At 37.6% G+C, this 14,962-nt stretch overlaps 1 protein-coding gene across 1 annotated transcript; it reads right to left on the bottom strand.

Annotated features, from left to right (window-relative positions):
- Nucleotides 1-10,455: 10,455 nt before the first annotated feature.
- Nucleotides 10,456-11,301, bottom strand: LOC133531849 (uncharacterized). Its single transcript, XM_061870243.1, has 2 exons — nucleotides 10,737-11,301; nucleotides 10,456-10,661 (listed from the first exon to the last, which is right to left on the bottom strand). Exons 1-2 carry the CDS (start codon nucleotides 11,299-11,301, stop codon nucleotides 10,579-10,581), a joined length of 648 nt encoding a protein of 215 aa, XP_061726227.1. The 3' UTR covers nucleotides 10,456-10,578.
- Between the last annotated feature and the right edge of the window lie 3,661 nt (nucleotides 11,302-14,962).

Here is a 14,962-nt window from a genome sequence, read left to right as displayed (position 1 = left end):
ACATACGTCATTCTGTTAATAAACTACGTATCTATACTAGTAAAAGGACATAAGTGGTTGCGACCAGCTCTACAAAGCTGCGTATTTAGAAAATGTCGTAACTCCCTTTAAAAACATAGCTACATACGCCATTATGTACGTAACTTAGTTATCTCCTCATTAATAAAAGGGCGTAAGTCTGTATGAATTGGTATGAAGTTATGTCGTTTTATTTTCAGCTAGTAATATGTCTATTACAAGTGAGCGGTTTAGTTCAATATTCTCAATGCATAATGCAAGCAAGATATATAAACCAACGAAGTTTGAGCTTCAAACACTAATATTTGCTAAGAATGTCGGGATCAAATTTATGCTCGCTTCGCTCGGAGCAAGGGTACCTAAGTCCAAGCGTGAAATTTGAGGCATTTATCATAGAGCCGATACGCCCCTAGGGGACCGATTATACGGGACCAGTGATGGGGTAACTTGCATTATCTGTGGTTTAGGTCAGGGTGGCCAGTTGGAAAAAATATTGAAATATCAAATTTACTCGATATTGTAAGTCGTAGTAAAACACTTAATTGAAATAAATAACACAGCAAAAGGCAACAAACTACTCGTGCATTCGTACTAAGGCGAACTTATCCCATTCTTCTCATAGCAATTGAAGGAGAGTCAGAAATTAGACAGACATACTATAAGTACAACATTGTCATACTACAAAAAAAAGATCAAAAGGCGCAATAAGTATTAGATCATTGTCGGCCAAAAAAATTAAAATAAATTTGGGAGTAACAAAGTTAACATTAAACACCAAAATGAAAAAATATATTTTAACAATTTGTATTTTTTTTTAATTGAACTGCTATTATAACTTATCTAATAAGATTTTACTGTCACCTGTGTATAACAATAGTAACAACATCAACTCACCCCAACTTGCAAAAAGGCGAATATCATTCAAACCTTCCCTCACTACCCCATAATCACTTCACGCTACAATATCACTAACGTGTAATGACAAACATCCCCCTCCCTTTCACCCTCATACGCACCCCCTAATGGTAGAGCGAGGCGGAAGCAGCGTAGCGAAAAATTACCGCTACGATTTGATTTTTATTTATTGCATCTGTTGGAGTTTTGCACGCGATTATGTTCGATTTTCGGCGGTCGGCTAACTGAAGAAAATTAAATTTTTACTTTTTGTTTAGTTAGTGCAATCAAACAAATGTATCAAGTGCCGTTTAAATTCGTATAGTAGTTCGTGACAATCAAAAACTTAACATAATTAAACAAATAACAAAAATAACATTAAATTTGGCGGTTGGCTGCTCATAGAGGAGTGTTGCCTACACTTATGTATGGTAGCGAAAGTTGGGTATGGCAGAAGAGGCATCAAAGCCAAGTGAATGCAGTGGACATGAGAGCGTTGAGAAGTGTGTGTGGTGTGAGATTACAAGATATAATTATTAGGAACAGAGTGATAAGGGAAAACTTAGGACTGAACGAAGATGTAGTGACAAACATTGAGAAAGGTATGTTGATAGACATAGACATAGACATAGACATAGACATTCTTTATTGGTAATAATAACTTACAGGTCACAACTTACATATTATTCAATTATTATTAATTAGTCGTTAGTTATAGTTTGGACACGTGAAAAGAATGAGTGAAAGAAGGCTAACAAAGAGAGGGAGAAGTAGAAGAGGCAGACCTCGGCGGACTTTCTCTGATCAAATTGGGGAAATCCTCAAGAGCATCCTAAGCCGGCGAGCGTGTATGAGGAACGTTATGAAAGTGAAGGAAGTGAAAGAGATATGTCAGGATCATAGCAAGTGGAAATCCGTTGTCTCCGCCTACCCTTCCGGGAAATAGGCGTGGTTATATGTATGTACATTTAATTACAAATTCACCGGTGTTCCCGTACAAAAAGCGTATTTAATTTATTTTTATGATAGGACGTAATACGGACGGCGTATGCTTAGATCTGGTAGAACCTAATAAGGATTTGTCTTTCACTATTCGGGCACGAAACACACACAAACAGACTTCCAAACAAAAACAATTTTTGAGAAACTTCTGTCACAATCTGTCAGTAAAAACAGAAATCTAACTAGAAAAAGCCATATTAAATGTGTCATCGCATATTTAGACTACGCAAACACATGCCACAAAATATACTCGAGGCACGTGCCACCATTCGTCTCATTGAACAGTTTGTACCAGCGGTGGGAACAGCGGCCATATTGTCAATGGCCATAGATGGGGTTTATGATGGTAGATTTTGGTCGATACGATTACTTATGGTATAAGTGGGTAACACAATTTGCGGAATGATAATATTTCGGTGCTGTCCTAATCGAAAAAAAAGTATGTTTTTTTAATGTTATTCTCGCTGGCAACTCTTCATTTGGGGTGGAAAATAAATACGCGAGTAAGTTGTAAAGGTGGGAAATTATTACGAGATATTTGTTTGACCTAGGCTGATCACAACAAGAGAGGAAGCTAGGGCAAAACTCTAAAATCAAGTTCATCTTCTCATAGAGTACCATTTCGTTTTAGTTATAATGAGGGGAAAGCGTGGTTATCCCATTCGCAGTGTGGCCCGTCAGGTCTAATTTTGCAGACAGTCTGTAAAATATTTAAACGATTTAATAAAAGTTCCTCATGGATTTGTAAGCCGAATACTGCATTTAGATCCTCACTTCGTTCGACTTTGTTCAATTGAAAATGCCATATAAATATAATCCTAGTTAGACAAATATTAATATTAGTCCAAATCCTTCGATCTGTCAAAATACATACATACACCTTCAATCCTTTACAATCATCGTCACTATTCCTCACATAAGTATTATTAAATAAATTACCCCCATTTATCATCAATAAGAACATTTATTATCACAAATTACTGACCTACACTGCCAACCCCACCATATTGCGATCTCGAAACGGCGCGCGACCGACACGTGCTTTCGCGCCAAATTTGTTTTCTTTTTAAACCGAAACGAGGACTTTAGCTGCCAGTATCACGAAAAAAGTATAAAAGCTTAGGCTTCACTATGGTATTTATGTCGTTTTAAATTTTCATCGGCACGTTTTGGTTTTCTTTTTGCTAATTCACCGTTAACTGATTTATTTGGTATCCTTTTGATGGTGCTTTAGGGGTGGATTTTTTATTTTTTAGGGGAGCAGTAGATTACAGATAAAACTTAATTGTTATTATTGAATTAATTAGGATATTTGTCGTTTTAGATCTTTTTTATCGGGCAATCTATTTTTTTAAGCATCGGGGTAGCATTGTGAGATGCAATCTCTATAATGTTTGCATTGTTTACTTAGGTTGTAATAGTTTACGTACATGTAATCTGCTTATGTTTGCATAATTAATCTCACTAATATCTCGGAGACTAATCAATTTAATACAAATACCAGGGGTTCAATCTAGCACCACGATAACCATATTGAAATCGAATAACAATTCTCAGGCATAACCACTTGTGTATAAACAAGCCGTATCTCACTTAAAAAAACCGGCCAAGTGCGAGTCGGACTCGCACAGGAAGGGTTCCGTACCTGTATCTATAAAAACGGCCAAGTACTGACCCCGCCCGACGTTGCTTAACTTCGGTGATTTGAGGAGAACCTCGAGATTGGAAAGAAATATTTATTTTATTCTGTTTCTAGTATTTTTTGTTATAGCGGCAACAGAACTACATAATCTGTAGAAATTTCAACTGGCTAACTATCACGGTTCATGAGATGTTATTAATAAAGTATAGTATCTATGGTATATAGTTTAGCGGGACCTTGAGCCAATTAGTGGTGAATAGCAATAGCGTCGTTATCGATATCGATACATGTGTTAAGTGCTTATTTCGTATCGATTTGAACCATTGGTTTGGCGCAAGTCATAGACTTATTATTAGTGTGGCGAGCTTCTAGCAGTCCGTACAGCGGGGCGTGCAGCGTGGCATCGAGTCAATAAATTTGAGCAGCGTGCACTGAAAACTGGTGCCTGAACACAGTTTCTGTTTCGGCATAAAAAAACTTGTTTTGATTCGACCGAAGGTTCTGGGCTATAACCGCGAAAATCGAAGTTGGTCAATTGCGGGCATTTTGCTCTGTCACTTTAATTACTTCTTAGTGAGAGTAAAAGAGAAAGATCCCCGCAATTTGCGAATTTCGGTTTTCGCGGTAGAACCCCAGTTTCTGCCAAAAATCTACCGAACCTTTCGGCCGGTCCGAAACATTGTTTTCGGTAGGTTTGGGCATAAACGATCCTTCGGTTTTGGTTTTAGCAAAAAATCCGGTTTCGGTCGGACCTACTGAGAACGCTCGCATACGTTTGCATTTTGTTTAATAAGGAAGCCGCGCCGCACGCGCCCCGTTAATCCGCTCGCGCAAACGTCCACTTCAGTTTGCCCACTTGGCACAACAATCGAAGAGTAGTTAACTAGTTATTTAAACTACTGGCTTTAAAACTTTTCATAGCACATGCTCTTATCGGGTGTTAGTCCTTGCAGGCGTACAGGGAAGTAGCATATTTTTGGTCCCTTGGAGTATGTTTTGTTACGCTAAGCACGAACAATTTCGTACATTGACCCGCCTGCGGTGGCAGCATAGTTCCATTTTTATCACGCATCACTATGCCCGTCACTTTCGCACTTCCTCACTTGTTAGAACGTGACAGGCATGGTGACAAATGATAAAGAGCCGACCATCTTAGCCCTACTGTTCCTTATCTGCTGTCAATGCCACTGTGCGAGCGGAACATCAATATAATTGCACGTGCGGTAGAGTTAGGAACGAACAGGCATTAAATAATGTAATTTCCACACTGTCATGGAAAATGCAGACTTAACTTGGTCCGACCACCGCTCTTCGGCTATAACCTGCACCATCACCCACTGTCACTTAACTATCCAATTGTCTTTTATGTAAATGACAATCTGTAATTCTGTAATGCCAGTGGGCGGGAATTCTCTGTAATTGCCCTTGGCTTATTCGATTTACAAGTTGCCCCGTTGACTAGCTTACAGTATTTCAATTAATAGGCGGACATTTTCACTGAAACTTTTCTTTTGATATATAGAGTCCTTGTTAGCTAACTTTGTAACAACTTGAAAAAGTGAGGCAGTGCCATTACAAACGTCATATTTTCATAGAACTTTGATATTAATGATGACATCCCCACACTTTTGCAAATGGCATACGAAGTTGGCTTGGTCTCACTTTTTTTTTACCCCTGTTTGTAAATGTTGAGATTTTTCTGTCATTATCTTTTATTTCTTCTCATAGTTTCATTTCTCTCTCATAACTTCTTTAAAAATAACACGTTTCTTTATTATATGTAGTGTACATATATAATAAATAAATAAATATTATAGGACATTATTACACAAATTGACAAGTCCCACAGTAAGCTCAATAAGGCTTGTGTTGAGGGTACTTAGACAACGATACATATAATATATAAATATTTATAAATACTTAAATACATAGAAAACACCCATGAATCAGGAACAAATAACCATGCTCATCACACGAATATATGCCCTTACCAGGATTTGAACCCGGGACCATCAGCTTCGTTGGCAGGGTGACTACCCACTAGGCCAAATCGGCCGTTAGTTTGGTATTAATACACCAAACATCGAAATAAATTACAACGAATCAATCTACATGCCTACTTTTTTTTTTACTTGGTTCCATTACCTAGATCAAAGTTTGAAAAACAAGTTACGTTTTAATGTTCCCCAAGTAATACCCCAAGTATTTCCATGTTGTAACTTCTTACTTGTTTTGTTACTTGATAAAGTTTTTAAGTGAAAAGGTAAACCGTGTTTCAATCTTTTAATGGATTTTTAAAGTTGGAGTTTAGTTGATTGTTCAGTTATCGACTTTATAAAAGTCTTTACGTTCGTAATTTGTCAAGTTTTACTGTCGTAAGGCCGCAATTAGACTATCATAGAAATGATCATATAAGGGGATCCTATCTGAGAGTAATCTTACAATTGGGTACTTGACACATGTTGAATATTATAACAAAATGTAGTTAAATGGATAGAAAATGAGCCATCCATTATATAAAACTAGAATTTAAAAATATATATTGAGATTATAAAAAATACAAGGCTCCAAAGTCTCAAAAAAATTATTTTTTTTGTTTTTCAAAAATAGAAAAAAAAAATAGTACCATACGATTCCACATATTTTATTGAAAAATAAATTGTATGACAACTATACACATAAACGGAATATTTCAGGGTCAAAATGGCAATTTCCTTGAACATGGAAGTTCAGTCACATTTAGGACAGACTTATATAATCATTTTGTTAGAGGCGTTTCAATCGTCGAGTGCGAGCGTCAGACTTTAACTCTCATTTCTGACCTTTGTGTTGATTAAATGCCATGAGTCCTATATAGACATTTGATCCTCAGGAAAATCAAGATCGTTTGACATTATTTACAAAAAACTGTCAAGTACCCAATTATGATAATATACGTCGAATTTGTTAAATTATACCATAATAGCTTTATCCATGAAACCGTCAATTTGTACTTGACTCTCGGTGAACGACCATGTCTGGGCACCGTAGGTTAGGACAGGCAGATTTCTTTAAAAAGTTACGTAAAATTTTTCTGTACACGACATCAATATCGTCCCTATACAAGTGTACAAGTCCCGACTCCTGACAGCCAGAAACGTCAATTCTATGAACTGTAATCAATGTCGTCCCCTCCGCTGCACCGTGTGATTTGTAGGGGACAGGGTGTCGTTCCAACAGCCTACCGGTACCGAGTGTGAACGGAATCTCAGGAATATCGCAGCCATTTAAACCTTTAACGAGCAGACGAGTATCAGAAATTACAGAAAATTTTACCCTGTCATTTTGAAATGAAGTTTAAAATCATTGTTGCATCTCCTAATAAGTTTCATTAAGTTTCATTCTCCACTACCTGAAGGTTATCTGGAAGAGATCGCTCTGTAGCGATAAGGCCGCCTGTTGTTTACAGGTATCTTCATGTATCATATTTGTTTCCATATAATTTTTTTCTGAGGTTATGCAATAAAGAGGATTTGTATTGTATTGTTATAGGGTGGTCATTTTGCCATATAAAATCGAAGTTTGCCTGTTTAAGGGTTAACTCAAGTTTTTACACTACACTTGTTTATCTTAAATGAGAATGTTTATATTATATCTGTTCAGAATCATGAGGTCTTACAAACCTAATAGGAGACACCACGTACGTGTTCCAATATTTCCATACATTTTTCGCACCTTCCGTTCCGTTACCGTCATACAAAGTCTATGAAAAATGGTAACGGAATGGAAATAAAAATCTTAGGACACTTTCCTATTAAGATCGAAACAGCTCGTGATTCTGTTCGGTGTAGAAAAAACATTAAATATGTGGTGCTCAGCAGCGGTGTGTGAAATTGCCCATAGGTTGAGATGCAATCGGTATAATTCATATTTTCAATAATTAGCCAGCTAATCCAATCCAAAGATAAATTCAGCCAGAATAAGTCAAACCAGTAAAAGTTTATCAAGACCACAGAGTGGGTACACTGGATCGCCCGGGGCAATAGGAATACGTGTCGAGGGGTTATTCAACAGCCGGGATGTCTTTTTGGCCCAAGTGGGATAACTGTCGCGAATTCGCTGGCTTTTTGTTCACTTGTTGGTGTTTCTGTTTTTGGGACATTTTCGCCTTCGCCATCGAACACTTTGGCGTTCTCATTTTTAGGGCATTTTTAGATGTATGTACTACGTAGTCACATTATTGTACAAAGATAGTTTCACATAAATTTAGATAAATTGAGGTACAAAGGCGAACTTATCTCTATAAGGCAGTGGTTCCTAACCTTTTCAGTACTGTCACCCCTTTGACGAACAAGGGAAATTGATTTTCTTAATATTGTTTCTTATAGATCTTTGTTTTCTTCGATTAGCTTATCACCCCCGTAAAATACCAGTTTTACCCCCATGGGGGTAATTACCCCAAGGTTAGGATCCTTTCCAGCTGACCTTAAATGAGTGGAAAATTCTAAGTTATAGTCAAACTTACAGAATGTACAATAATAGTAATTGTCGTGAATGTTTTTTGAAACTCAGTAGTAGATTTGATGTTATGGTTTTTTATTCATAATGTAATTGTTCTTAGTCGTAAGTGGCTGTTAATTTTTAATTTTTTTTGGTCTGATCAGTGATCACTAAAGTACAAAAAAAAATATTAGATATTCTTCCTAAAAAAATACCTGAAATGAAAGTCAACGAAACTTAAGCAATCTACTATGCACTAAAATAAATCAATTATGCCTTAGTGTGGCTTTCAATTTATTTATTTCCTTTTAATACATTTTTAACTTTACAGTATATAATTCGTAAGAGTAGGAAATGATTCCTCCGTACTAGTAAGAACTGTATGACGGCAGGATGCACCACCTCTCCCAGAACACACTTAATCTATCTAAGTCTAGACGACACAATATACACAGTCAGTATCTCCGCAGCACTAGTTATATATATTTATATAAAGATAAAGAGAATATAGTATATATACATATACAGGTTGCAAATTAAACAAATGGTATGGGAAATTCAAATAAGTGTTTATATATGCGCGCGCGCGCGTGTGTGTGTTAGTAGGCTTAGTTAATATCTTAATTTTCCAATTTTCTGTGCCGTAAAAACCCCTCTTTCGCAAAATATTAATCAACAATACAATAGACAAAGCGGAAAGGGAATGAGTGAGTGTATAATTTGGACTGTCGAGGGTGAGTGCCGGGGGTGGCGACTGGCGACCCTGCCGAGGTTATGTAAGTTACAATCAAAGTGTAACTTTTGATGTTTCGTTCATTATTGCGGCATTATCTGACTGAAGTAGTAGAGTAGCTGTAAATACATACAGTTACTACGAACCCGGGAACCGGGAACCCGATCATTTATTTGTGTGTTGATCAAAAAATGATTGTTGCTGAGTTATGGGTGTTTTCTATGTACATAAGTATTTAGTACCTGGGCGACCGAGCTTTGCTCGGTTATAACTATTGTAATATGGTGGTGTATAGGTGATAATCTTAACTACATTTTTTTACTAAATTATACTTGTCTAAAACAATAAAAATTAAAAAATTATATATAAATTAGATCATATAAAAAATAAACAAAAGTTAGTCACCGGGCGAGATTCGAACCCGTTACACTCGTTTCTAGCCGTCCGCGTCTTAACCCGCTGGACCAGACGGACAGTGGCCGGCAACACGAAATTAGCGACCATATTCTGCGTCGAAAGAAAAACGCATGAAAACTCGAAAACACGCGTTTTCCCAATAGATAGCTAATTAATAAATAAATTAACGGCCAGAAACTTCCTGCAAAACTTAGCACTTTATCTACCAGTTAAGCTTATTTGAAGATTGTGAAATGCTAACGATGACTTTATTCGTCAGATAAGTGGCAAGTGGCTTATTCAGGATTTTATTTGGACATTGTGAAACAGGCCCCAAGTAAACTAATTTGCTTCATTTCCAAAAACTGACTATAATTTTAAGTGACAAAGTACACAGTACTATAGTGAGCTGAGAAATTGCATGGAAAAATTATAAATGAATTCATTGATGGTACAATCATGTCTGAAAATATCGATACGAAAAATGTGCCAAAAATATGTATACACTACCTTAATATATGGGCAATAAAGTCGTGTATACATATATGTGGCACTTTTTTCGTATCGATATTTTCAGACGTGACCGTACATATCGAAATGAACTGCCACAAAGACCATCATTCGACGCAAGAGGTATAGTCCGCGTGGGAAACCATACAAAAATAAACCATACAATTTGTTGTTTTAGTTAGGGAGGTGGCGAGCATTTCGGTATATGATTTGCACACGTTTCACATCGAGGTAGATTGCAGTTTACGTCAGTACGAATCGATTTGGTCCAGTCAATAATGGTCCTACGTCGCTGCGTTTTCGCCTTACAGCCGATTAAAGTTGTTAAAAAAAAAAGGGGTATCAAATTATTTGCACACGTCTGCCTCTGGGGTTCATGGTCACAAATATCTTGGAAACGAAGAAAATCGAGGAGGCAGACATTCAGGGCTCTGCATTATCATGGGACGGAGTTGTAAAAGTGTTTGAAAAAAAAAACTCTACTAAGTCATTTGCACACGGTTCTCATTGCCCCCATTCGATTCATTACGACTCCGTGGATACGAAAAAACATTTGGCAGACACTTTGCTCACTGATATTTAACTTTATAACGGTTTGAAATGGACGTAATCAAGGGGAAGCGGGTATTGCATGTTATTATTGTGATTCTTTATAGGTTTATTATTATTATTTTGTTTATTGTTATTCGCTGAACTCACGGTGACAATCCAACTTCTTCTAGAGCTGAAATCTACGAAATTATTTGTTTTAAATGCTAAGAGGAAACGAAATGCGCTCGAAACTTTAATTGGAGAGTGAATTTTTTTCAATTGTAGTTTTTATTTGTATAAAATACGTAGATTTTTAACCTCGGCTCTATTTTCTTCTTTTTACAATAGAAAAGTTAACAAAAAGCGATAATATTTAAAAAGCGTCGTCATCACTGGCATCCGAGAAGCCTTGGCGATCGTTCATGTCGGCGCTTTCATCCATGTCTCCTTCCTCATCTGAAAAATACACAACGTGTTAAAATTTTTATGGCACGAAAGTTACATGATACACCTAAATGAAAAAATTATTACCTGATTGGTGTTCAGGATCTTCAACTTCGAAGATGACGTCGCTGTAGAACTGGGGCAGTTGTTCTCCTTTGAACCATTTGAATGTCAGCGTTCCATCTTTTTCTTCCCAGCCACAATCATTCGGGTCCAAATCACCAACAGGATTTTTTTCGTGGGCATTCTTCCAAATTTTCGTAATGTACAGAGTCCTCAGAAAGTGTTCCGTCAATTCAGTTTGACATGGTGGCAAATTGGAAGCGTCGAAATTGTAGGGAGACAGTTTGAAAGATGCGGCGGCGTTTGAGACGTCGTATGTTTTTAAGAAAATTTCGTATCGTCCCTCGTTTACTTTTTTTGTTTTTTTGACGTTGTACAAACGGCACACGAATTCCTCTAATACGCTGAAAACGCTCTCACAAGCGTCGAAATCGATATTCCCAATGGCGATCAGAGCTCTTTGCAATTCCTCGGACTGTAATAATCGTTCGAAAGGTCTTTTTTTACCCTTTCGGAAAAATGCGGGATTATAATCACAGCCGGTGATTGCGTGAAAACCAGGTAAGGAATTGCACACCAAAGGTCCCATCTTTGTATATATTTCGGAAACATCAATATACCGACGGGTATTGCCAGTACCAAAATCGATCCAAATCTTGTGGGAGCTTTGCAGAAATTCCATATTTCCGAGCATGATTATCAAGACGTCAGTATCAGCGCAGCGTATAACGATATTCGCGCGTCTTTGAATTTGGCAAACGTGATAAATGATTTTGGTGTCCGCTTCTTCGTGTATTTCACAAGAAAAATTTTCATTTATTGTGCGAATTACATGTTCATTTTCAATACGGAATTCGTAGCATTTGTCAGCATTGAGATTAACGGTTTTGTTTCCAAAAAATGGTGCCATTTCAGGATTCGCCCAATGTCGAATGAAAAAATTAACCAATGCCTCTTTGAAGTTCATGTTTTTCATCTCTTTTGCGAAATCGACGGGTCGTACTTGCTGGGGACCTGAAATTTGATAGTCGTGCTGCGTCCTACCGCGAAGAATGCGTTCTGAATCTTTGATCGAAGGCGTGAAATATCTATCAAAAATTAGATCGATTCTTTCAGCATCTCTTTGGCATATGGAATGTAAAATTTTTTTTGATAAATCACCGAATGTCCGAGGAATTTCTTTTAGTGAATTGATGAGGAAAAATCCATCGATAATTATGATGTCGACGTTTTCTGGGTCTTGGGAAATTACTTTCGACTCTAGGATTCTTAGTAATTGTGATTTATCGGTCTTACAGATTGTTCCATCCATATGAGAAAGCGATAAAGGCACAGGTGTTATTGGATAGCACAGCACCTTTTCAATAGCAATGTTGTTCTTCATTGACAATGCCAGCAAACGTCCGAATAAGTCTCTTTGCAGCCGTACTTCCTTCACTTTATCCGCAACGACAATTCTTTGTTTTTTTACGGCCTTGGCGAAGGTATGAACTTTATTTTTTTTTATAGGTAGTTCGTACCTTTTCGGATCTTCTGTACATTCGGAGAGGAAGGTTTCACGGGCAAAGTTTCCGTTTTTTTCAACATTTAAAAGAAAATCTTCAATTTCACGTGTCGCAACTTCACCGTTCGTCATGTTGAATAATTTGGCCTTGTCCAATGTTGGGTCAAACGGATTCATATATTCGTCGACGGATGTCATGAAATTGGACAAACTCTCTTCATTTTTCTTCATGACGCTTTTTTTCAACTCCGATACTACATCGTCGTTCTTTTTCAATCCAGCTTCATGAAAAATGTGGGAAATAATGGTCGTTCGGAGTCCATGGCTTTTTGCCCATCTCTGTCGAGCAGAAATAGAGTTCGTCATTGTTGTTACACTCCTAGCTGCATCTGCGTTGATTGTCTGCTCGAGTGTCAAGTCAATGGGAATTCGATTAAATGTTTTGTTTGTTCTTTTGACACCTAAACAACCTTTCTCTAATTCTTCTTTATTAACTGTTGATGAGCGTCTCGGAGAACCTGCTCTGCAACCTCTGCTGTGTACAAAGCCTTACGCTTTCGAGACGTCCTTGTGGAAGTGCCTGGGAGCGCGAGAGAGAGGGAAAGCGTGCAAAATAAGAGGGAAGGCTGTCTCCTGTTTCTTTCTATTTACTTCTATACTACCACATGTATCTATAGATGTAGGTATACGCTATATACATTTAGGTACGCAATACGGAAAAGGTCGGAACTGGGTTATACCGTTCTCACTCATATTCCCAGATAAAAGAGAGACACTACGAAAGGAACTATGGAGATGTTTTATACCTGCGGAGCCGCAGTTAACAGGCAGAAGCCAAATATTTTGAAGAGTTTTGAAAATCGTTCGTATAGATTCTATTAATTATTTTCAATAATATTCAGTAGATGCAAAATTTTGTATTTGCAGCTTGGCGCGAGTGTCGAGTTGAAAAAAAAAAAAAAAAAAAAAAAAATTCAAATGGTCTGCCTTTGGAATATCAGGGGTCTGAACGTCTGCCTCATCGATTTTTTTCGTTTTTATGATAAATTGAAACATCAGTCCAAGAGGCAGACATGTGCGCATAATATAGCACATCTTTTTTTTTTTACATTTTTGAAGCGCTGTCAATAGACAACGCAGCGGCATCACGCTGGCAGACTATTTTTCCGTGGTCCTTTTCATTGTTTTTAATCGAACAATTCAATTCTGCCAAGTGTGCATTTCATATACAGTTTTTTAAATAATAAAAATAACTTAAAAAATTGAAAACTTCAAAAGTCAGAGCCCTGGATGTCTGCCTCTTCGATTTTTTGTGTTTACAGGATGACTGTGATCATCAGCCCCAGAGGCAGACATGTGCAAATAATATCGCCCACCTTTTTTTTTTACATATTTGTCATATTTGAAACGCTGTAAATTGACAACGCAGCGCCACCGTGGTGGCAGACGAGGTCCTTTATGTTTCTCAAGGTATCATTATTGCTATTAATAACGTCTGCCATGTGTGCTGATGATATCGAAATTTTGCTCGCCACCTCCCTAACTATTTGGCAGCAAGCAGCGTTTTGGAAGGAAAACACTCAAAAATCTCGAAATAACGAACGTTAATCACCAAGCCCCGCGAACAGATAGCTTTCTTAATAACTCTTTACCACAACAAAAACCAACAATTACCCAAACGTCTTTTGTTTACAACCGTACTTTACTTTCACATCCTCTCATCTCAACCAATACTCCATTTGAAAATCAACCTTAACGGGTTTGATAAAATGTTGAAATTGATATAACATGCTAAGTTGGTGGAGATGCTGCGAAGGTTAATGCGCCAAAGTCTGACAATGGGCTATTAAATGGTCGGATTATGAGGAATATTACCATAATCGCTTCTGCTCTGATGGACTAACTTCATCTAATTCAGTTTTGCTTAATTTGGGAAATTGGCTAAATATTTTGACAAAAGGCAATTATGCGGAATGGCTTAGGAAATTACGAGGACTTGGGATGCTTTGGTCATGGTTTAGACAGTAAGGTTATTTCTTATTAACTAGGGGCTAGCGAGTCCAAATACGCCATTTAGTAAAAAATACAAATACTGAATATACCAAAAAACAAGTATATTAAAATTTGTTTACGAAGCGCTGGTGGCGTAGCGGTAAGAGCGTGCGACTTGCTATCCAGAGGTCGCGGGTTCAAACCCCGGCTCGTACCAATGAGTTTTTAGGAACTTTGTGCGAAACATCATTTGATATTTACCAGTCGCTTTTCATTGAAGAAAAACATCGTGAGGAAACTGGACTAATCCCAATAAGGCCTAGTTTACCCTCTGGGTTGGAAGGTCAGATGGCAGTCGCTTTCGTAAAAACTAGTACCTACGCCATTCTTGGGATTAGTTGCCAAGCGGACCCCAGGCTCCCATGTGCCGTGGCAATAAGCCGGGACAAACGCTAGGAAGATGATGATGATTTAGAATTTATTTACAAAAGTGAGAGTAGAGGAGAAAGGCGGGACAGTAATATGAAAGCATTTTCGCCCAAACTGAAACAGACCTTCGCTTCGCTCGGACAGTAAATACACCTTATGAAACAAAGTCTCCCGCCGCATCTGTCTGTACGTTAGCGATAAACTCAAAAACTACTGAACGGATTTTCATGCGGTTTTCAACTATCAATAAAGGAAAAATTCTCTAGGAAGGTTTAGGTGTATAATTTGTTAATCCGTGCGAAGCATCTATACAATAAAGTTATGC

Source organism: Cydia pomonella, chromosome 26 (genome assembly GCF_033807575.1).
Source record: "Cydia pomonella isolate Wapato2018A chromosome 26, ilCydPomo1, whole genome shotgun sequence".
Lineage (NCBI taxonomy): Eukaryota > Metazoa > Arthropoda > Insecta > Lepidoptera > Tortricidae > Cydia > Cydia pomonella.
The sequence above is the reverse complement of the archived record's forward strand: the minus strand, read 5'-3'. Positions and strand labels throughout refer to the sequence as shown.